General features: G+C 32.9%; 1 protein-coding gene across 1 annotated transcript in view; it reads left to right on the top strand.

Moving 5' to 3' along the window:
• LOC132732489 (activating signal cointegrator 1 complex subunit 3-like) overlaps positions 1-26,310 on the top strand; it is a 238,080-nt gene that overhangs the window by 141,662 nt on the left and 70,108 nt on the right. The window contains exons 31-34 of the mRNA XM_060718923.1: positions 14,232-14,369; positions 15,273-15,393; positions 19,913-20,045; positions 20,954-21,079. Of these exons, the coding sequence (XP_060574906.1) occupies positions 14,232-14,369; positions 15,273-15,393; positions 19,913-20,045; positions 20,954-21,079 (518 nt within the window). The remainder of the gene's footprint in view (positions 1-14,231; positions 14,370-15,272; positions 15,394-19,912; positions 20,046-20,953; positions 21,080-26,310) is intronic.

The following is a 26,310-nucleotide window of genomic DNA, read 5'->3' as shown; positions in this document are numbered from 1 at the left end:
TGGACATTAAACCATGATATTTAAATATTGGTCATTCCCTGAATTACTTAATTAGTAAATATTTCTCTTTTATTCTTTGTCCTCTTAATCATTTGTAATTGCAACCTAAATTTTACTGTTCCTGGAAAGCTTACTGGAAGTCCCTATCATTAAAACACCTTACACAGTTATAATGAGACTACTAAACTTAAACCTAATTTGTGGAACAATTGTCTTACTTTAATGTAATGAATAAAAACCCACATCCCATTTCCTACACCCTCACTTGAAAAATGATTATCCATATCCTTCCACACCATCACTCGAAAAATAAAGCCCCATTTTACATTCCCTCTCTCACAGTTAGCTAGTTAGCCCCCTATAGATATATAAACTACAAGGAACAAAATGTATACATGTAATAAATTCAATATTATAAAGACCTTGAAGCACTCTGATAGATTATTCCGATAATTACCCCTGGCTTTTTTCGGATGGCACCCAGAAATAATTGTGCTTTATAAGGAAATTAGCTGGAGTGTATGGAATCACCTTGCCAGACTGAGACCCTTAAATGATAGGGTAAGACCTCAAATGGGATTATTCTGCCCTGATCTAATTACAGCCGTCTGCCTGGAGAATAGTAATTCCGGGAGACTTGGTCTTATTGCTATAATTATGATGGATTAATTTTTACAGTTTCTTGAACATTATACTAAAAAAACTGACTATACCGTCTGCCTATACTGTCTGAGGCTATTTTTACAGAGGAGGAAGTTTTACTAAATAGAATCTTTTTAGGTTATAATTATAATGTTTAGAAATTCTCACTTATATGGTGTAACACTCTTTTTATTCTTCCACAATCATGAGAAGGAAGAACTGTTTTTGTTGAAATGACACCAAGATGTACCAATATAAAACTTCACTTTGAAGTACAATGCATGCAGAATGTAAGTGCCTCGCCATTTTGATTCATGAGATGTGCCGTCTTGATGTTTGGAAGTTTTACTTTGAGTTTAGAGATTCAAGAGTTAAGGGTATAACTAGAAGTAGATGACAGTAAACAGAATATTTAATAATGTCAGGGAAAATAAAAAGAAATCACTGTGAGCCTATACAATCCAATGTATATCCTGTCTTGCGTTACAAGCAGTCGTTACATTAGCATGTGATACTTCCAACACTGCGCTTTACTTGGGAGCCTATATATTTTAACTTGAAACTTCTTGTTGTGATATCTGGAATTAGACTTGTTGATATATCATAAATGTTGTCCTAGAAGGAAATTTGGATATTCTAAACTTGCATTTCTTGGAAGTCATATGTAATGTTCCTTTATACAAGTCAAAGGTCATGTTGTTTTTATGGGCCTTGCTTGGGAGACATTTGTCTGTTTCTAAAGACATGTTGTATATTGCTTTTTATATCAACAATGTTGCATTCATAAGATGACAATCTGGTCTAATGTTTCATGTAGAAATATTCTTAATTGATCACCATAGCAACATTTTGAGATTGTAGACAGTTTTTTGTCAAAATAATGATCCTCTATGGGACTGATAGATTAGATTATGTCTCTGAGTGCACTAACAGTAAATACAATGAGATTGAGATCCATGTACAATTTGGTATTACTCAGTGTTTTATGATGGGGGTTGCTTGTATTACTCCAATAGACTATCTCCTGAGTTATGAATATTTGTTTTTTTTATGCTCCCCGAAAAATTTCGGGGGAGCATATAGTCGTCGGGTTGTCCGTCCGTCCGTCCGTCCCTAATTCGTGTCCGGCCCATAACTTTGTTATTTGAAGTCGGATTTTAAAATTATTTCACAGAAATGATCACCATATTGAGACGACGTGTCGCGCGCAACATTTGGCTCGCTACCTTGAAGGTCAAAGTCACAGCATGACCTTGCAGCAAAATCGTGTCCGGTCCATAACTTTGTTATTTGAAGTTGGATTTTAAAAATATTTCACAGAAATGATCACCATATTGAGGTGATGTGTTGCGCGCAACATTTGGGTCGCTACCTTGAAGGTCAAGGTCATAGCATGACCTTGCAGCAAAATCGTGTCCGGTCCATAACTTTGTTATTTGAAGTCGGATTTAAAAAATATTCCACAGAAATGATCACCATATTGAGACGATGTGTCATGCACAACATTGAAGTCACTACCTTGAAGGTCAAGGTCACAGCATGACCTTGCAGCAAAATCGTGTCCGGCCCATAACATTCCTTATTTGAAGTCAGATTTTTAAACTATTTCACAGAAATGATCACCATATTAAAATGGCGTGTCTTGCGCAACATTTGGCTCGCTACCTTGAAGGTCAAGGTCACAGCATGACCTTGCAGCAAAATTGTGTCCGGCACATATTTTCATTATTTGAAGTCTGATTTTACAACTATTTCACAGAAATGATCACCACAATGAGACATTGTGTCGCGCGCAACATTTGGGTTGCTACCTTGAAGGTCAAGGTCACGGTATGACCTTGCAGCAAAATCGTGTCCGGCCCATAACTTTGTTACTGGAAGTCGGATTTAACAACTATTTCACAGAGATGATCACAATATTGAATCGACGTGTCACATGCAACATTTGGGTCACTACCTTGAAGGTCAAGGTCACAGCATGACCTTGCAGCAAAATAATGTCAGGCGCATAACTTCGTTATTTGAAGTCGGATTTTACAACTATTTCACAAAAATGATCACCATATTGAGACAATGTGTTGTGCACAATATTTGGGTTGTTTTTACACTTTGAACTTTTGTCTGTGACATAACTATGACACAACAAGAGGTATACCTTCCTGTGTCCAAAACCTATACGGGGAGCATCACCCGGTTCAACTGGCTCTTGTTTAGCTAATCTGTTGGTAAAACTTTAACAGTTACAACGTCACAAAAAAGGGCAACAGGTTTGCTAATCATTGTGACGGTAAGTGCACTGTGAAGCTATAATGGTGAAAGTTTTGTTAGTACCTACAGATTAGTTGAGAACCGACATTTGCTGAGTTCCGGATAAAATCTATTGCAGTGATTACTCACCCTACTTTATTAGGTCAGTGGGAACTCCAGGATCTAAATTCAAGTGAGGATTATTTTAATGCCCTCAATGATAGCAAGAAATATTTTATTCAGATTATTTTTTTGATTTTCAAAAATTATGTGACATAGGTTATTATGCAAGACAAAAGATATCTTGATATGAAATTTGATATAATATTATTTTATGAAATGTCAGAATGTCATAATATTTGAATGAAAAGATACAATTTCTATGTATGCTCCAATTTCTCTTATTTTTCCTATGGAAATCTTTCTCTCTTTTTTTTCATGGCAGAGAAAGGCTGTGAATTAAATATTGTCTATGAAATAAAAAAAATGACTTCAAGGATAAAAGTCTTAGAAAACCTTCATATATTATGTATTGATAATATAGCCTTTTCTTAGTGATTCTTTTGATTAGAAAATATTTACGTACAAATGTGTTTATTTATTTTTGCCTAAGGGCAAGTAAAGAAATCTATGAGATATATTTTATGAGCAAATATATAATAAATTATATCATAAAGTTACTGATATGTCTGGAAGTAAGAATGACAATAAGCTGGGGGTAATAATGCAACCCTTTGAAAGGCAATTTGACAATAATGACTCACATATTTTGCTAACAGTACAGCATCGGATCCTAAAGCAGTCAATCTGTCACCTGAGATCAGCCTAGCCTGCACAATGCTAAATGCTACTTGATGTCAGCCATCACAATCCTATAGCAGTCTTACCTGAGGTCAGCCTGTATAATCTATAGCAGTGTTACCTTAGGTCAGCCATCACAATCCTAAAGTAGTCTTACCTGAGGTCAGCCTGTGTAATCTATAGCAGTGTTACCTTAGGTCAGCCATCACAATCCTAAAGTAGTCTTACCTGAGGTCAGCCTGTATAATCCAATAGCAGTCTTACCTTAGGTTAGCCTTCACAATCCTATAGTAGTCTTACCTGAGCTCAGCCTGTATAATCCTATAGCAGTCTTACCTTAGGTCAGCCTTCACAATCCTATAGTAGTCTTACCTGAGGTCAGCCTGCACAATCCTAAAGCAGTCTTACCTTAGGTCAGCCTTCACATTCCTACAGTAGTCTTACCTGAGGTCAGCCTTCACAATCCTATAGCAGTCTTACCTTAGGTCAGCCTTCACAATCCTAAAGTAGTCTTACCTGAGGTCAGCCTGTATAATCCTATAGCAGTCTTACCTTAGGTTAGCCTTCACAATCCCAAAGCAGTCTTACCTTAGGTCAGCCTGTACAATCCTAATAAACAGTTATACCCTGAGGTCAGCCTTCACAATCCTATAGTAGTCTTACCTGAGGTCAGCCTTATCCCAAAGAAGTCTTACCTGAGGTCAGCCTTCACATTCCTACAGTAGTCTTACCTGAGGTCAGCCTTCATAATCCTATAGCAGACAATCTTACCTGAGGTTAGCCTAGCAAGCCTGTACAAATCCTATAACAGTCTGATCAATGTTGTTGGCTGCTTAAACCATCACCACACTTAATACATGTATATCAAATGTTCATTTTTCAATCCATCTGGACAAAATTATAATTCATCAGTTTCAGGAGTCAGTTTCAAAATAAGTATACTGACAGAATGGCAAACAGTGCAGACCATGATCAGAATGCACAGATGGATCGGCTGATCTTCAGGTCTGCACTGAGTGGTGGTATTGCAGGTATACATTCAATTGCAGCCAGCATATTAAGAGTTAATCTTGATTGTTTGAAACCAAACTATATATCACATTTATATACAATGAAACCAGTATCTCAAAGGGTATACTTCATTAAATGATAAAAGAGCTGGAGAGGAAAAAGAAATAATTGCAAACATCATTCAGTACAATTCAGTGTAGTTTATACTATATAATATATATGGAGAAGCTACTTAGTCTGGCTGAGTGAATTGATGATAGTAATAGTGCCAGATAAAACATTATACATTATGTAAATAGGACATGTTATGTCTGATGGTTATTAGACGTTGTTTTTTTTATGCCCTTTTAAAGTACTAGACATTTAAGCCTCGTCACGACAAAACCAACATAATGCGTTTGCGACCAGCATGGATCCAGACCAGCCTGCGCATCAGTGCAGTCTTATTAGGATCAATGCTGTTTGCTATCAGTTTCTCTTCTTGAAATAGGGTTGGTAAGCGAATAGCATGAATCCTGATCAGACTGCGCAGATGTGCTTAGTTAAATCTACCCTCATGAAAAATAAACAGTTGTATAGTCCATTATTAGTGGCCGGTCTCTTACGTAGAAATGGGTTACAACTAGTAAGTTATCTGACGGGACTGTTCACCAAGATTATGACCAGGTAAGTGTTAAATTGGGAAACAAAAAAAGATATATAAGTGACTGTGTCAAATACAAAAATCTTAACGCTAAATATGGAAAGCATACAAAAACATCTGAACAAATGTTTTTTCAATTCCACCTATAAAATTTAGATTCCTCTAAGTTAAAAAAAAACACACATTCTATTTATTTTCATATCTGAAATTACAGTGACTGTATCTATGCATGCAGAAACATTTCCATTTATTTGCAAGACACCCAAGGGAATAGCAGTTTAAACTGAAACAAGGTTTTCTCCTGATATCTCCATTAAACTGTCTTAATCTTGAGTGAAGAAACGATTTAAGACACATTCTTTGACAAGTCTTAAAATTTAATGGCTGCAAAAAATGCTTTAAAACAAGGAGATGAAAGCTAAATAGCAAAGGTCTCTGATGTTTTTACATTTCCTGAAAGTTGTAGGATTGGATTTCAAAGTAATTGTGGTGTATTTTCTCTCCTTCTCTTATGGTTAGGGTATCAATTTCTGATCATGGGTAGTTTAGTTTGAAGAGCATTTATGTTAGTGTGATGGTTTCTAGGAGTCCTAGTCAGGCTGCAGATTTTGTTCACACTTTGAAACATCAGATGTTCAAGATATATTTTAGAGATTATATTGTTTCAAGGTCATTACTATATGGTGGACCAAGAAGAACTTTTTTTTGACTTAACAGATACTGTAAAATAATCGGAAGTCAGGATATTATCAGAATTCTTAGACTCAGAAGTGATGTTTTTACTGCACATGGGTAATTATCTACAGGGGCTATTTTAGGATGAAGAATTCAAGAAACACAATATATAATTGTTCTTTATAAACAAATTATTGCTATAGATGGAGGCATCCATCTGTCTGGCTGTCTAATCACCTCCAACTTGTGAATTTGTGTAATGGATTTTACCAGAATTTGGAACACCCCATTCCAAATTGAAGGGTCATTCCAAACTCAAAATACAAAAATAAGAGCTACCAACAGAATTTCGATCCTCAGGTCAGATTGCACTTGATGTGCCTTGTCACTCAGGCCTGGCTCTATATTGGTGGCAAAGGCGTAAATATCACTTTTAGCCGAAGCAGAATTCATCACTTCAAGTAATGTTATCACAATGCTTATGAATTTGAACTATATATTAATCCTTACTTGCTTATTAATTTTGTGCCCTTGCCATATCTTGTTACTTTTTGAGAACTCGGTCATAATTATATAATTTGCATTGAAATTAATCTTGCACTGCTGAAGGAGCTTATCTTTTAAGAAACTCAACCCTAACTACAAAATTGAATCTTTTACAAAGATCAACTGTGTCATTACAAATGAAAAAATTTGCAAAAGATTATTAAAAAATTCACTAAGAATAATTGAAAATTCTAGGTAAAAGCATTGTAACACCATTTCAAATTGAAATTATTATTTCTTTGAAAATAAGAGTGAGGGAATTTATAATCTGAAATAATTTGCACACAAGTTATTGGTTCAGATCTAAACAATCAATTGGAACAAAAATCTCAACAAAAAAAAATTCCCGTCACGTTATGTCAAAAAACCTCGGTTGAGTCCCTTTAAATCTTGAAAATTGCTATATATATATTTTTTACAACAACCATTGTCATATGTTTTCATGACATCTTATCTGATGTGAATGTTTTGTGTGAAATAAAAGGTTTATTTGTCTCTTAAATTATAGCTGCTTTGAAAGTAATATTTTTATATTGATTTGATCAGAGTCTGGCATCATTTATAATGTGTGACATAGGAACAGACTAAACGGTTGGCATAGTAACTCTTTGACATGGAACAATTTTGTGTTATAAAGATGATAAGGATAAAACTGTGATACAGTATTAGGCTTATGTGTGAAAGAATGTTGTTATGATTTAGTATAAAAATATAATGAGAGGTGATGGAACTAATATCAGATGAGTGATAGCTGCTGAGCATTAGATTGAAATAATTAGACTGATATTGTATACGAAGGTGTATTCATTAATTGTACTTGATTTATGCACTCTTTTAATAATTTTCTAGTAACCTTTTCTTTACTTACAGTTAAAGTACCAAATGTAAAAATATATGTTATTCATGTGTTTACTTCCCAGAAGATTTTGCACTGAGCAATTTTAGCAATTGCAAGTCTTATTTAAGTCCTTCCCTTGCCCAATCCATTTAACAGCGTCTTATTTCTCATAGTGCCTTCATATATTGATGATAAATTAGAGCTTTTTAACTTTGTCACAAGGAGTGTCGATGGTTGTCCAATTTTCTTGAAAAATTGTATAAATTATTATATGAGTCATAATGTTTCATCAAATTCGATGTAAGAATTATTTTAGTTATGTCCCTTTGTTACTGACATAAAAAACATATTTTTTATGGAAATTTAACTATTCTGAGGCATATTTTAAAGATGCTGGTTGAATTATTATGAAATGAGAACACGTAACTATATACAATTGTGTTATGATAAATCATATTCATCAAATGCTATCAAATCTGATTTGTACTTTTACAGTTATGGCCCTTTGTAAATTTAAAATATGCCATTTTTAAAGGAAATTGAATTCAATAAAGTTGAGCATAAATTTGCATTCTAAATCTTCAAATTGTAATTATTCTTATAAAAAAAAATACTTTAAATGAATGACAAAATGACATTGCATAATGTTATTGACATGTATTATATAATGTAATGTAATTTTATCTCGTAAGGATGACAATTTGTTTGATTGGTAAGGGTTTTAAATGATATTAACTTGTATTAGTAAAGATACCAAATTTAGTTTCATTCATAATTTATAATTATGGTAAATAATTAAAAAATGTTCTCTTAGGTAAGTTGTTTTATACTACAGGAGATGTCAATTTCACTTAATTAATTTTCTCCTAAAAGATGTCACAGATTTTTAATTCAAACTTGAAATATATTGCTGCAAGGTCACTGTCAAGGGCAGGTAAGTCTGCCAAGAAGCGCTTTTGAAGAATAATAGGCCCCATTTTCTACTTACATAGCAACCAGTGAAGTTCACAGACTTATTCTATTTAATATTACAGACATATTTAGTAAAATGATGGTCTAAATGATGGTCTAAAGCATTTTGTGCTCTTATAATTGTAGAACATTGTATGTTGACATTATAAAGAATTAAATTATATAAAGCAATTACCTACAATTGTATCATTATGTAAACTTACAAATAATTACTAATTGCACTTGGTAATTGCTGTTACAGACAATTAGACCAAAAGGCAAATAGTTTGGTAGCACTACATTCATTCACAAGTTATTGCTGCCAGTTGTTAGTGACTTATTACATTGTTTTATTTCTCTTAAAATAAACAAACCCAGTTTTCTCCTAAGTTGAAATCACAGACTATTTTGTCTCGATTTCTCCTGTATTAAAGTGTACTGCCTTATCCCATTAAAATCATGCCTCATCAAACATTCCTTCAAAATTGTCTTACTGTAGGAATTAGATGGAATTACATATCAATTTTGAATGCATTGTTGTTGGCCTTATGTTTTTAATAATTACAAAATATTTGAACCATAAACAAATTATTGTACTACATCTTACATGATATAAATTATTGTACTACATCTTACATGATATGATATGAAAGCTTTATGCAGTGCACAGTTGTATTGTATTTGAATGCACTCAACTGTCTTGTATAAATTAGGGAATTAGTGTTAGTTCATAGATCTTTTTCCTTTCTTATCCAAACCACCTTTATATTGTTACATCTCCTTGGAAATATCTTATGAAAAGTCTTTTTTCCATGTCTCATCCAGTCAAATATCCTGATCTAAACTTATCCCAGCATGCTCTTTGTATGATTATGAATATGTCCAGTATGTCCGATTGTCCTTTCCACATCTCTTCTTTCCATTCCATTCAGTCCTACTCTCCTATAATACATATGTTTGGTCTTTCCATGCCATTCCATGTACTTTCCTAAATCATTTCATGTCTTTTCCCTTCTTGTGTCATGATGTCCACATATGATTTTTTTCATGTCATTTTCTTACCTTTTCAAACTTTTCGTGTCAAGCTATCCCCATATGAACTTTATTTCTTGTCTTGTTCATAATGCCTATTCTAACAACTTACAATCTGTCCTAGCCGGCCATTTATAATCTGCATTGTATGGAATTGACTTATCTCTGACAGGAAGTGATGGCACAAACTCTGACAGGAAGTGATGGCACAAACAATACAGTTTTCAGATTGCTACTGATTAAAGTTCTACAATGCATGGACTATATCAATTAAAAAAGAAACCGATTCTGTCTTTCAGCTGATTTCTAATATTTCAATACTTTTTGATCTTTCATCTGTTATTCCACAAGCCGCATATCATATCAAAATATTGCACTATGTTAAGTTAAATTGAATTTTACCCTAGTGTTGTAGCTGTCACACCAAATGTGTCATTATAATTACTAATGGGAGTGAAAACCTAAAAAAAAAAAGAATGCATAGTTGCATTGCATGATTGTAAATTGACTTTATTCAGGAATTAAGAACATTTTGGTTTTCCATTTAGCTTAAATTGGGAGGGTGGGTGGTTTACCAACAAACTTTTACAGTGTAACATCTTTGAAAATAAGGGCTACTTGAACAGTTTAGTGGCATTGCACAGAGATGCAATAACAGTAAAAGTATTTTGTACTAGGGGAATTAAGCTTGGGAAATCCTGCATTATTGCCAATTTCCACAATTAACCAAAAATATCTTTGTTTTAAAGAACTTAAAAAGAAAAAATTTAATACAAAAATATTTCTGACAACAAAGAACAACCTTGCAAAATTTAAGTTAGGAGGAATTTCAGGAAAATATCATCTCAGAAACTAAAAATAAAGGATTGACAAAATCCTTCAGGTTTCTTTATTTACAGATTAATTGTTGTTTCTTCTGTTCTTAGGATTGCAATATGAAGCCCTTAATGCCACATGGATTTCAAGTGTTTTGTTCAAACAAACAATTGTTCCTTCAATTGTCCTTTGTGGTTCTTCTCCTTAAAACCAGTGCTTTTAAGTTTTTGTTATTTTCCCCACTTTAAAATGGGAAGTTAAGATGCAGTGTCAATTAAATGCCATTAATTCACAGTGCACAATGTTAAACTGAGAGAGAAGGAAAGATTTTAAAAGACGTTCTGACTCAAGATTTTATGTAAATTTTAATGTAGGGTTTATTTTTTCTACATCTTAAAGGAAGTTAAATGAGTAAAAAATCTAGTTTTTATGCCTCTTAAAAAATTCACAGAGGATTATAGTCACCATCCTTCCATATTTTTTAGTTGAAATCCTTTAAACTTCTAATGGACAATGTTCCAAATTTAAAAACAAGGTAGGTCCATCAGCTTCCTATATGGGGCCTGGAATCTTGGTCATAATTCACTTAAGGCAAAAATATACCATTATGCTTTCAACTTGTCTTTGCCATCAGTATTGAGTACACCATTGCAATCTGATCATACCTTTAAAACATTGCTATATACTGTTGGCTATTAAATATTTCAGTTATTGTTTCATGAAGTCCTGCCAAAATATTTCAAGAAAATCAAACTTGAGAAAAAAGTACTATGATTTTAAGAAAAGTAAAAAGATTCAAGATTAAAGTAATAATTTCCATGTTATGAGTGATTTATCACTGGTCACCATATTTCTACTGTGTTACTAAGCAGTTAGGGCTATTTTTGCATAATTTGACCTATTGGTAATTAACATGGGTTTGCAATGTGAAAATTATTTCTTTGTTCACTTCACTAGTGATTTTAAAAATTTTCCTGAAAATTAGCATAAATCTGGAGGTTTGCTGCTTTAAAAGGAGCATTGGGCAGCTCCATTTAGAATTCTGGACAATTCTATTACTCAAAATCTGAGTGTATTAGGACGATGTTTAGAGCCTTTTAGATAAAGTAAATATTCTACAGTAAGTGTACCATACAGTACATTTGATAAATTAGAAACTTCCTGAAAGTGGTGTTGTCAGCTCAAGTTTATCTCCATCATCAACAATGTTGATTTTCAGTGATGTAAAATTAGGTAAATACAAGAAGCAATTACATTACTAATGGAAACAATCAATCTTGTACAATGACAGGCAGCACTTTCATTTTGAGATTTCCAATTATAGTAATTGTGATTTTTGATATCTTTACAAGCCTCTGAGTTACTGTCACTGGTATATTTGCTTCTGTATTTAGCATTTTATGCCGTCTGCTTGTACTTGAAATAGTTTACAAAGGAGCACCAGCAATTAAGTCTTCCTCAACCAGTACAATGGGAAACTTGCTAAATACTGGGTAAAACTCCTCTTATAGCAATATCACTAATAACAATAAAATTGTTATATCATTGCCTTTGCTGCGGTCCCGCCTCTTGTTTTTAAACTTGTTGCCTCTCAGATTTGAGGATATATATAAGGATATAATGGTACCTGGTTATATATAACAATATAAATTTGGCGGTCCCCTGAATATATTGTTATAAGTCAAGTTTGCTATTAGTAGGGCAAACCCATTGCACAAATTTAGCATTGTATGGGTGTACATGTTAAAACTTTAGTTTCCAGTCTTACAATTTTTATTGCAAAACTCGTTCCACAAATGTTGTGTTGATCAAGCCACAGAAAGCTAAGGGAAGAAATTAATTTTGTATTTCTCACTGAGTAACTTTCTTCTATTTTTTCCTCTTTTGCCTTCTCATTAGCTCCCTGAGTAGTTGAGATCACTCTGTGAATAATAATATGCTGGTATGAAATGGATTTTTATGTCCCAAGAGATAGAATGTGTCTTTATAGTGCTTAATTGTATTTGAATATTTTGCCAGAACTGTTTCAATAATGATGCAGCATGCAGTTGTAATGGAGTTTTACTCACTGCAGAGTTTAAGTCAATAACCATTGAAATAGGATTATTATTCTGTTGACCACGCTATATACAATTTGCATAACCTACAGATGATCCCAGCATTTGAAAAAGTTAAATTTATTACTATGATAGCACCTTCAAATATAACTTAGTAAGATTTCAGTAATGTATGAGTTCTTATTACAATAGATCATTAATATAAATTTTAAAAAAGAATGTGAATGAATCCATGATAAAGCTTATATATTTTGGTAAACACAAGAAACACAAGGATTCTTATTTGGTCGGTCCTTTACAAAAAACATCACAGTATTTCAGGCACGAACGGAACCAGAGTAGAACCACCGACTTTCCATAAGGTAGCTCACTCAGGATAGCTCCCTGACATCAAAGAATCCATAGTCCCTATGTGGTATTCAATATAACCCACTGCAGTGAGAGAAGGTGGTTTAAAGTCAACAACCTAAACCATTTGGTCCCAGACAGCCACTTTGGCTATCGAATACATGTACTTGTTTATTGATATTAAAAAAATCACCATATGCAACAGTGAGCAATTTAGGTTCATTATACAAATTAAGCAGGCTGTTGGATAATTTATGTGTTATAAATGTTTTAGTTTAGAACAAAAAAAATGATAATGCATGAAAAAAAATCCTACTCCTTGCTTGTTTCAAACTCACTCCCAGTTTGCAGACAATTGGTGCAAAGATCTCCTAGCTTTTGAGGTATTATAAAAGACCCCAGCTGACACAGCTAGTGACTGTTCCATTGCTCTGTTGATTGTCTAAATTGATTTTTCAAAATGTGATGGATAATAATAATATGACAGTTGATTCATGTTCAGCATTTATATAATTGTTTGATACATTCTCTGAAGTTGAATTGAAACCATTTGACACAGTGCTTCATTATCTAAGGCTTATCTCTAGTCATTTATATTTATTATCTCACACAACAGTTTATTACACACAGGGGTATTGTTACAATGTGACATGAAATCTGTAGGAAATTATCACCTTTCAGTGTTAAATGTGGAGAGAATTTAAGGAACATTTTCAGGAGCCAAATTACAATACAAATAGTGATATATATAGCGGAGAAAAAGGAACATTTCAGTACCAAATTACAATACAAATAGTGATATATTTAACTGAGGCGCAAAAACGTGACATTGATGCTTTGATCAACGGGGGTTTTCCAACAGAAAAATCTTGTAGATGTTGGCGCCATTGATCTGTGCTGGGCTTAAACAATTTCTTCCATGTATAATTTCTCTTCAATTTCTCAATGTATTTCAACTAAATTGTCATAGAGTTATTCACTGCCATCAAAATCTTATGTGCCCTTACACATATTGTCAGTATTTTGTGATTTCAGGTTATAGTTTACAAATTTACTTTCGTTTGATTGTGTTGATAGCTATAAGCTTATTAAAACACTCTTGAGTCCGTTCCGGGAACCAACCAGTACTAAGCAATGAATGTAAATTTTCTTGCTCATGGAAACAAATGCTTTCCTCTGACAGGGTTTGAACCTAAGCAGTCAGCAATTCTTAGATTACTAAGTCCGACACGTTTACCACTCGGCCACGCCACTGCAAATTAGAATAAAGACATATTTTATATAAATCATCCCCAGTGTCTTCCTTATTATGTATTTGCCTAACAATATACTTTGTATATTTTAAATTGCTTTGATCTATATACATTTATAAAATAACCCCTGTAGAGCAATAACCTCTATAAAAAACATTTTGTATATTTTCTCCAAAATATGATTTAATTAATTCCCAACAAATATATAACCTGTCCAGAGCAACACCTCTCAAGCAACAACCAAAACCTGTGGCTCCCAAAGGGCATGGCTTTAAAGAGGTTGTATTGTAATAGTTATCATTTTGCTATTTATAGTTTTACATTATGATTAGATATTTTAAGTATTAATATATTTACCTGTATATTTTCAGAATGAGAACATTATAAGTGGAGTTAAAGACACCAATCTCAAGTTAACTCTGGCCTTTGGTATAGGTATTCATCATGCTGGACTGGTAGAGAGAGATAGGAAAATCACAGAGGAGCTCTTTGTCAACTCGAAAATTCAGGTAACTCTTAATACTTAGGTAACTCTAATGTTTAGGTAACTCTAATGTTTTTGGTAATTCTGAAATTCAGGTAACACTAAAATTTATAACTCTAAAATTCATGTAACTTGAATAATCAGGTAATTCTAATATTCAGGTAATTGGAAAATTTAAGTTATTCTAAAATTCAAAATACTGTTAACTAGAAAATTAGGGGACTGTTTATCAGGTAACTCTTTTATTCATGAAACTGGAAAATTCAGGTTCCGGTAACTCAGGTATTCTGGTAGCTGGAAAATTCAGGGTAACTTGAAAATTCAGGTTAACTCTTAATACATTCAGAAACTGAAAAAATTCAGGTTCCGCTAACTGATATTCTGGTAGCTGGAACATTCAGGCGACTAATATTTAGGCAACTGGAAAATTCAAGTTACTCTGATATATTGTTTCATTTTCGTTGTTTTATAACTACAGTGAAAAGGTTATGAATTTACATGTATCTTATAGCGAAATAAAATTATGTTAGTAATAAAACAAGGGGTCATTTAAAACTGTTCAAAAGCCAATGCTAAGAGAAAATTGAAATAATTACCTGTTTTACAGACATGTACTACAAAAATTGCCAAGGGAGATAAATCATATTCCAAATGTGATTTTGAATAGTGTGTTTCTTTCCCTTTTCCTGATGTGTAGCAATAGTGGGGTATCAGTAATAAAAAAGCTGATGAAGTTTTGGTATACTAGGAAGGAAAACTTTAATCCAGTTACAAAAAGTTAAGACAGCATTAAGATACACTACTCTTGACAGGTACGTAAAGGGAATTAATGTTATAGATATTAAAATTATATACTCATAAGTACCCAATGAATCAATACAGTCAGGTAAATTCATATTATTGATGATTATAACTGTTTTAAATGCAGGTGCTTATTGCTACCAGTACACTGGCATGGGGTGTGAATTTCCCAGCTCATCTGGTGGTAGTCAAGGGTACAGAGTTTTATGATGGCAAGACAAGGAGATATGTTGACTTCCCTATAACAGGTAAGTCACATCCCTATAACTTTTACCTTTTATTTGTAGAAACAAATAGCTTGTTTACCTCCATACTATTATATTAACCATTAATTATCATTATAATTACCCTTACCATACTAAATTTCTTGAATGAACTTGTCCATCTTTCAGTATGAACAAAATGATCATTTTTAGGGAAAATTTTAAAATATATTCTGACCTGAATAGCAAACAGTGCAGACTTTGAGACTTGCGCAGATTGCACAAATGTGCCAGCTGATCTTTTACTGTATAGTTTGCATGCGTTGGTATGTGTAAAATCAATTGCCACTAGCATATAAGGGATTAATCATAAATGCAACGTTTTTTTTATGCACACATGCAAAGGATGATCGATGTCTCCTTTTCATTCTTGCTCATGCCTGAAATTATAATGGAAGGGCATCTGAGTTTTTAGCTCACCTGTCACACAGTGACACGGTGAGCTTTTGTGATCGCTTTTCGTCCGGCGTCCGTCCGTAAACTTTTACTTCAAATGACATCTCCTCATAAACCACTTAGCCAATTTCATCCAAACTTCACAGGAATGTTCCTTTGGTAATCACCTTTGAAAATTGTTCAAAGAATTTAATTCCATGCAGAACTCTGGTTGCCATGGCAACCAAAAGAAAAAACTTTAACTATCTTCTTTTAAAAACCCAAGGAGCTAGAGCTTAGATATTTGGCATTAAACATCTTCTAGTGAGTGTCTACCAAGTTTGTTCAAATAAAAGCCCTGGGGTCAAAATTGGCCCCGCCCTAGGGGGTCATTGATTTTCCCTATATGCATATAGTAAAAACTTAAAAATCTTCTTTTAAAGAACCCAAAGAGCTAGAGCTAAGATATTTAGCACGAAACATCTTCTGATGAGTGTATACCAAAATTGTTCAAATAAAAGCCCTGGGGTCAAAATTGGCTCCTCCCCAGGGGGTCATTGATTTTCCCTATATGCATATAGTAAAAACTTTAAAAAATCTTTTAAAGAACTCAAAGAGCTAGAGCTAAGATATTTAGCATGAAACATGTTCTTATGGGTGTCTACCAAGTTTGTTCAAATAAAAGCCCTGGGGTCAAATTGGCCCCGTCCTGGGGGTCATTGATTTTCCTTATATGTGTATAGCAAAAACTTAAAAATCTTCTTTGAAAAACCCCAAATAGCTAGAGTTTAGATATTAAGCATGAAACTTCTTCTAGTAAGTGTCTACAAAGTTTGTTCAAATAAAAGCCCTGGGGTCAAAATTGGCCCCGCCCCGGGGGTCATTGATTTTCCTTATATGTGTATAGCAAAAACTTAAAAATCTTCTTTGAAAAACCCCAAATAGCTAGAGTTTAGATATTAAGCATGAAACATCTTCTAGTAAGTGTCCACAAAGTTTGTTCAAATAAAAGCCCTGGGGTCAAAACTGGCCCTGCCCCAGGGGTGTCATTGTTTTCTAAAACTATATGTGTATAGTAAAAACTTAAAAAATCTTCTTTTAAAAAACCGAATGAGCTAGAGCTTAGATGTTTAGCATGAACATCTTCTTATGGGTGTCTTCCAAGTTTGTTAAAATAAAAGCCATTGGGTTAAAATTGGCCCTGCAGGGGGTGGGGGGGGGCAGAAGGTCATTGTTTTTCATTATATGTGTGGAGTAAAAACTTAACATCATGAAACATCTTCTAATGGGTGTCTTCCAAGTTTCTTCAAATAAAAGCCCTGGGGTTTAAACTGGCCCCGCTCCGAGGGCCTATATTCAGGTGAGCGACCTTAGGGTCATCATGGCCCTCTTGTTTTCTGTGTGCCAGTAAAGCTAGAATGCCCACATATGATCTTTACAGTAGCCCTATGACTGAGAGCAAAAAGTAAATAAATAAAATAATAAATAAAAAACGCAAATTTTATGTTTCTTTTTACATTGTGCTATTTTTTGACAAAACTTTGATCCTTTTTTAACCTCACAATTTCAGTAATTATTTAAAAATGTAATCAGGTTACAAAGTAACGTGTCATATTAATGCTGTCATGTTTCACATAAGTCTTCGATTTAAGACAAGCTATTATGTATGTAAGCCTTAAATAAATCATATATTGACTCTTACCTAAGCTTAAATTGTGTAATGGACTTATTTGGAACTTTCCATTGTTATTTAAAGGTGTTTTTTTGTTATTAAAAAGTGAAAATCAATCAGTTATCAGTATAAAATAAGACTTGCAGCAAGCAAACTACAGGACTGATTCTGTAGACAAGTCATTTTCATTGTTTTTTACTGTAATTTGCTAACATCTGACATTTTATACTGGCATTTTCTGTAAAATATTTACTTTTCAACAATGACATACACAGAAAACAACACTAGAAACAATTGCTTAATATAGAAATATTTTATTTATTGAAACATGCATTGTGTTGCCTAACTCTGAAGCTTTTAAAATTCAATGTATAAAATTTAGCAAACTGTCTTTGAAAAGACTCTGAAGCCATAAAATTCTATCTGTAGGAATAACTCATTTATTAATTTTTCTGGTGTTTACTTTTTTTCTGCTTGTGACATTTCACAAGTTGTTGTGTTACTCATATAATTACTGTAGAAAAAATAAGACCACATTTATCAATGGCCATATGGTTCGTGTCATTGTGAAAACACATGTCTGGCATTTGCAAGGAAAAACTTTCCTGGCAAATATTATCTTGGGACTCATTTAGTACTGCTGTTTTAGATATGACACTGTTTAGTGAAAGGTCAGTCATTACTAAAAGTGTAGTTGCAGAATCATTATTGTTTCTGGTGTCAGACCAAATCGATACAAATTAGTGGCTTGGGACCTAAAGAATGTTGCTATAAAAATGTTGTAAAAAAATATAAATAAAGATTAGTATGGTCACAAGAGGTTTATGTTACAAAGTGTGTCATTACTATCCTGGGTTGATAATAATGATCAATCTTGTGTCTCTTTTGATAATAGAAAAATATCTCTAAAAATGACTGAAGATTGGTAATGGAACTTCAAAAAAAAAAAAAAAAAAAAAAAAAAGACAAAAAGAAAGAAAAGGACAAAAGCAAATGAAACTTATAAAAAGATAAGTAATTTGTATAATTATGGACAAAAGTAGTAAGTTACAATTTCTGGCATAAAACGAAAATAACAACTACTAAACTTTTGAGGGACATGGAAATATGGGCAATCGAAAGTACATAAATCGAACAAAAGAAATTCGTAACCATTCTTTTATAAAACTATTATACCGGTACAATGTATAATAATAAAATTTTATACCATCTGGTTTATCTATTCTCTATACATAGTCATCCTGAGAAAAGTTGTTTCAAATCTCATTAAAGTAGACATTGGTAATGGGAATTTCTCATCTCTACTGCAGTATGGTAAATGCTAAAACCACAACATCAGAAGATCCTTAACTGACACTTGTGTGAATTGACATGGACAGATTTCTGTGACCAATCCATTAACGTGTACCCTTTAAAAGCTTCTGTACCACTTGAATGTGTTCTTGATTAACTGTTTAAAGAGAATCTGAAGTGAAACGTGCACTGCTTTATCTGTTTTATATTACATCGTGCAGGATGATTGCATCACCTTGAATGTGATGAAATAAAAAAAACCTATGTATGATTGACACTTACTTAAATGGTGTTGTGGAAGTTTTCTGCGGAAAAAAATTAAAACATTTTGAAGTTGCAATTTTGTTGTACTGCCTTAAAGTTATTGTCAATTCAGGTAGTTTGAAGTACTGCGTTTGGCTTTATTTAATCCATGGCATATGTTTTAAGATGTTTCTAGTGGTTTTTTGATGTTTTTTCTAAAAAAAAAAACATTATTTCAATAGCATATCAATAAAGAGACAAAAAAGGAATTGTTGTTTAACTAATATTTTAACTATGGCAACTGAAGAACATTATTAAATAGAACACAACTTGACAGTTGGTTACTTAATGTGCTTTGTCATGGAATTTTTGAAATTCAAAGAATTTCTTTCTTTTTGTGCAGTAATAAAACTGTATAATAAAACTGTATTCAAAAGTTTGTTAAAAATTTAAAATGCAAATTTGACTTTCTTAGCTTTGAAAGTTCTATGACACATTGACTGTGCATTTAGTGCTGTCTGGTAGAGCATTGGACTGTGAATCAGACAACCTTGGTTTCATTGCCAAAAGGCGTTCTAGTACATTTAAACTGCTTGACAGTATGACCAGGAACTATGCAGTGGCTGAACTGTGATGATCTGGTGTATTTGAAGTGGGTTACTGCTTTGATCCAGAGGGTTAACTACCAGGACCACCAGCAATCACAATTATGTCTTCTAGATACCATTAGCACTAGTCAAGGTCACTTTTAACATCCATGCAGTCTGATGTGACAGTATAATGCTGAATGTTTGAACAATGGACCATTCCAAAGTTAAGTCAGGACAAATCCATAACATAATTTAGAGGAGTTGGATAAAACTATTTCTTTTTTGCTATATTAATAACATTATTAACATGATGAAGAATTTTGTATTTCAGATGTATTACAGATGATGGGTCGGGCAGGTCGGCCACAGTTTGATGACCAAGGGAAAGCTGTTATACTGGTGCATGACATAAAGAAACATTTCTACAAGAAGTTTCTCTATGAACCTTTCCCTGTGGAATCTAAGTATATATGTATTATCATTCTCAAGAATTACCAAAAAATGTGTCGAATCTAAGTAAATATATAAACATACTTTTAAGTTATCAAAAAATGTGTATAGTTGGGGTATTGTAGGTGGTTTTGCAACTTGAATGTTTTGCTACACAGCTGATATTGGTAACCATGGTTATACTTTAAATGAACTCAACTGAGGTCAAAATGTCTATAAACATAAAAATTGAAAATCTTAACTTATCAAGTAGGAACTTAAAATGGAAAACTGCAAAGAATAACAAAGAAATATACAAAGTCATGTACTCAAAAATATATTGAATTTGAGTGAAATGTGTTGCAGCGTCAAAAAATCTCAGTGGAGTCCCTTTAAACTTGGATCATTGGTCTCCAGGTTACGTTTATGGATGTATGTTGATAACTAAATTTTTAAATAAAATTAAATAACAAATATAAAAGACCAGTTTAAAGCAAAGACAGGCAACATGAATTTCTATAGTCTTGATCACGACAAATATATGATGTTTAACTTTTCATGTTTAAGTCATATTATTCTAGGTTTAGACTACTAACAATATTTTCCTGTTTAATAATGTAACAGGAGGCGTGGTGGTTATGGTTGTGGATTTCAGATCACTTGTCTCTCATTTCTGTAGGTTTGAGTTGTGCAAACGTCTTTATATTCTTTCATGTGAGAAAGCTATCCAGCTAGCTTATGGAATGTCATTGTTTCCATTCAGGTGCCTGTAATGAACAGAGGGGCACCTGAGGTCTCCCTCCACCAGTAAACATATGACCTATACTGTGTTGGTGTGACATAAAACCCAACCAAACAATAAAATAGAAATAAAAACATAATGAAATGGGGACATGGCATGAAGAATCTGTAAAAAATCTTTAAGATGTTTTGTTTTCTATAGTTTACTAGAAGTATTGCCAGACCATCTGAATGCTGAGATAGTAGCCGGAACAATTACCTCTAAACAAGATGCCATGGACTACATCACCTGGACCTACTTCTTCCGCAGACTCGTCATGAACCCAAGGTATTTCATTATCATGTTTTAAACATAAGTTTGACATAGGATAGAGGTAGAAAACTCTTGATCAATACATTTCTACAGACGGTGCTGATAAGCCTTTGATGCTGGTATAGAATCAGGGCAGCTGACACTGTGCAAGCTTACCATGCTGTATATGGTTGACTGCACATTTTTGCTATTTCAATTTTAAGATCCTTGCAATTAGAAATGGACAATGCCAAATTTTAATCAGGAAAAATCCATTAGAACAAATTCACGAAGGTAAGGAGTAATTATTTTCTTGCTGTTAAGGTAAAATACACACCTTTCCTTTTAGTGTAGTAATTAAATCATATGTATCTTCAAATCTTGAAAAAGATATTCCATTGAAATATGTCCATGATTTATGATTTTAAGCAAATTTATAAGGGAAATAACTTTGAAATAACATTCCTATAGAATAAGCAGATTTGTCTCTCTTATATTGATGATTACATCTGTCTATTCTGTCTTTTTATTATGGTGCCCATTATTTAAGTACACAAATTGTTCTTTTCTGTTAAATGTTCTATATCAATAACTATGATAGAATTATCATAATATCTTTAACTTTTTGGAATGATTATCAATATTTGTTTACTGTTGGTACTGGAACCAAAAGTAACAAACCTTTACCACACATATAAAGCAAGGTCAGTCTGCACATATGTGCAGTCTAACCAGGCTCTATACTGTTGATAACTCTGTTTTAAGCCAAAGGTAGAGCTGTTTTACTCACCCAGGCATCAGCGTCACACTTTGATTAATTTTTTGCATGCAAGTTGGTATCTCAAAAAGTACTAGAAACTTTACACCATTATTTGAGAGCACAATAGGAGGTCAATTTCTAAGGCCCATAATTTTAATGTAGATTTTTACAGAATAAGGGCCCTTTTTGAACTTCTTTTTGAAATTTCTTCATTTATAACCCAGGCTCTTGTTTTACTATCAAGCACTGTGAATACTTTAGCTTGCTGTCCTGCTGACAGCCATTTCTGTATTTTAAGATTGAAGCCGCTCAAACTTTTAATGAGGTGTTTTAAGCAAATGCATTACAGAAATTTAGTAGGTGAAGGCTTAGGGTTAAACTTTACTCCTAACTCAAGTTTAGCTTAGGCAATAGAAAGGTGAACATTTGTCAGGTCACTGGGTGAATTTCTTTGAAATTTTATTATGTGTATATCATGATTATATGTTTAAGGTTTTGTTTTCTTTGAAACAGGTGTTATTTTGAACTAATTGATGATTTCGAAATCATCAGAATGTACTGGCAGGACTTTTGGTTTCACACAGTGAGGAGTGTTGCACAGTAGTAATAGCCTTGGGGGTATGGGGGTGATTATTATCCTATCCTATCATTTAATTATCAATTATTTACAATTATCCAGGTATGAGTGACATTTTTATACATCTGTTTATTAATAAATGTAATTAAGATTGATTTGAGCACCTGTGTTTGTGATTTCCGTTCTCAATTAAACAAAGGGGAAAAAAACAATTAAGACCAGGAAGTCAGCTTAATTGGTAAAAATTAATACTCCATTATTTTTTCAAGTACTCCTGAAACTGTAGTATACCTGTATTGAAAGGATGCATTTATTTTTTATAAAAAAATTACAATAATTGTTTGTGTGGGGGTTAGATGTAATGTTATTTTCATAGAATGTCATATCCTTAAGAGATATGGCGAGTACTCAAAATTGAAGGATTGGATATGTATTTTTTTTATAAGTGCTTTTGAAAAATTGCTGAATTTTATTAAATAAGAAATTAGATCTAACAAGAAAGTATGTCTACGTATTTTTAAAGGAAAAAACAAACAAATTTAACAGGTTTTGTGATTATTTTTTTTTTCGCTAAAATTTGTTTACTTTTATTCCAAAAACTATAACAAGTTGAACTCACTCTTGTGTAGAAGTATTTTATCTAAACAAATACAATGTAAAGATATATACTGTAATTTACATATTGTAAACCCTATTTTATCTATTAATTACAAAGTCCAAAGGAAAATTTTATTGAAACTGTTCTCTGTCTAAAGACAATAACATATATTTTTGATTAAATACATTGAATTATTACTTAATTATGATTTAGTGTTGTAATACTTAATCAACCTAGAAGGGTGTGGAAGTTGCTATTTATAGATCAAACAAATTATACAATCAAATACTGTATTCCTAGAAAAGATTTTGCGCATTTTAAGTTAGCACTTTTTGCGGTAGGCATGATTCCGCGAATCTTCATAGCTGCGAATATGTCACTCATAACAAATCCGCGAACATTTCCTAAGCTTCAACCAAATAAAAACATAAACGAGCAGAATTTTAATTATAATCTACTTACACAAAAACATATAAACACAGGTGCTATATAAGTTTCAAAGTTTTCTAAGTTTATTTCACAACTCAATTAATGTACACACAGGTGCCATAGAAATGTGTAAAGATTAGAATAATGTATGTATGTGATAGATACCTGTTTAGACCCTGAAAAAATGTCAATCATCAGTAAATATCATGCTTATTGACGTTATTCGCTAGTCACGGCGTATACAAAAGCATTTACAGTTTGCATACATTGAATGACTTGGATTTTAATTGCTTGGAGTAGGTGTGATCCTTTGTAAAAAGTACAATTTGATCAAGTGCTACATTGATAAAATTGATGTACAATCTGATACTGTGTAAAAAATACATATCGACATTTTGAAGATAAAATCAGTTATGATTCATATGTTAATTAAAAGCTAACGTCGTACTTAATCACATAGTGAAAAAAAATGTTAGGAAATAAGTAAAAAGTGTTTACGGAACAACCGTCCGTGTTAAACAAGTCAATAGATGAAAAGGTATCGAGTAGCATAGCGCTTTAGGCGCAAAAAAAATAAAAGAATTAAAAGTACCAAACAGGCAAGGTCATGCATCAAAAACTTAGCCTCCAAAAACTGTAATTTAGGCCGTAGCGACTTAATATTCACGGAATTAGCGGTTACTACAAATCCGCGAAAGTTTGTCTCAGCGAAAATGCCGACGTTGTAAAAAACGCGAAATATTGTATCCGCGAACATTTCTAGGAATACAGTAACACATAACAAAGTGCACTCCTGAAGGAATACTATTTTTTAAAGAAGAATAAACAAAGAGATAACTTTTTTTTCTTTGACTATAAATCTCTATGCCATCATATTAAACTACACTTTAACTGCTGTCTGAATATCTGTGCAGTCTGACTGTTGTCTCCTTAATTTTACTATTTTAACCATACCCACACTAAATATCTTAAATGGTATTTTCCTTATTTCAATCCAGACAAGTCTATTCATCATTTTTAGGGATCATTTCCAAAATATACACTGACTGAATAGCAAACAGTGCAGACCATAACTGGATGGCAGTGATGTGTTAGCTGATCTTGGACTGCATTCAGGCCACATGGGTAGAATGAGTAGCCATCAGCAGACAGGTTAATATCAAAATCCCTCTCAATGTAAATAATAATCCCGCTCAAGGTTATAATATTAAAATCCCTCTCAAGGTTATAATATCAAAATCCCTCTCAAGGTTAATATCAAAATCCCTCTCAATGTAAATAATAATCCCGCTCAAGGTTATAATATCAAAATCCCTCTCAAGGTTAATATCAAAATCCCTCTCAAGGTTAATATCAAAATCCCGCTCAAGGTTATAATATCAAAATCCCTCTCAAGGTTATAATATCAAAATCCCGCTCAAGGTTATAATATCAAAATCCCTCTCAAGGTTAATATCAAAATCCCGCTCAAGGTTATAATATCAAAATCCCTCTCAAGTTTAATATCAAAATCCCGCTCAAGGTTATAATATCAAAATCCCTCTCAAGGTTAATATCAAAATCCCGCTCAAAGTTATAATATCAATATCCCTCTCAAGGTTAATATCAAAATCCCTCTCAAGGTTATAATATCAAAATCCCTCTCAAAGTTAATATCAAAATCCAGCTCAAGGTTATAATATCAAAATCCCTCTCAAGTTTAATATCAAAATTCCTCCCAAGGTTAAATCAAACTCCCTGTCAAGGTTGTTAAGATTAAATCAAAATTCCTCTTGAGGTTAATATAAAAAATCCCTCTCAATGGTTAATATCGAAATCCCTCTCATAGTTTATATCAAAATCCCTCTCAAGGTTAATATCAAATTTGTCTCAAGGTTGTTATCAAAATCCCTCTCAAAGTTAAAATCAAAATCCCTGTTATTTACATTTCACTGTTTTGAACTTGCTGTTCTGAATTTGATACTGGACAATCCCATTGTATAAGACTTGCATATTGTTTGGTTTTTATATGCATTTAATCATGGTTTTGGTGCATTTAAAACATTATTTGCAGAATTTGTTTTTCTAAGGTCTAGCAAAATAATCAATTTTCAGGCAAAGATAATGATTTTCAATTAAATGAAATTTCACCACACACCTATATGAAAAACGTTTTGTTTTTCACTTTATTGATAGATATACTACAACTGCTAAACTAATAGATATTTTTTTTTCATTTTCTGCAGAAAATTTTAAGTTTGGCACCACATTTCCTGTTGTTAAATATTGTTCCAAAATTTCACTGCAAATTGAAGTTATATTGTTAGAACGGAAACTGTTAATGCTTTTGACTTATATTTTGAAAATATTTATGGAACTTGTACTCTGGTTAACTGATTTTTATGCCCCCACAAAGTGGAGTGCATATAGCGTTGCACTTGTCCGTCCGTCCGTACGTCCGAAATCTTGTAAACACAACTCCTCTTAAACCTGATGGCAGATTTTGCTTAAACTTCCAGGGATGAACAACCTTAATGTGTAGATGGTAGTAAAGGAAGGAATTTTTGCTGAGACCAAATTTAACAGAATTATGGCCCTTTGTTGATTTTTTCACTCTATACTATGTTGAAATTTTGTGAACGCAACTCCTCTTAAACCGGATGGCAGATTTTGCTTAAACTTCCAGGGATGAATAACCTTTATGTGTAGATGGTAGTAAAGGAAGGAATTTTTGCTGTGACCAAATTTAACAGAATTATGGCCCTTTGTTGATTTTTTCACTATATACCATATAGAAATTTTGTGAACGCAACTCCTCTTAAACCGGATGGCAGATTTTGCTTAAACTTCCAGGGATGAACAACCTTAATGTGTAGATGGTAATTAAGGAAGGAATTTTTGCTGAGACCAAATTTAACAGAATT

This window comes from Ruditapes philippinarum, unplaced genomic scaffold (assembly GCF_026571515.1).
Source record: "Ruditapes philippinarum isolate M1 unplaced genomic scaffold, ASM2657151v2 ctg269_1_1_1_1, whole genome shotgun sequence".
Taxonomy (NCBI): Eukaryota; Metazoa; Mollusca; class Bivalvia; order Venerida; family Veneridae; genus Ruditapes; species Ruditapes philippinarum.
The sequence above is the reverse complement of the archived record's forward strand: the minus strand, read 5'-3'. Positions and strand labels throughout refer to the sequence as shown.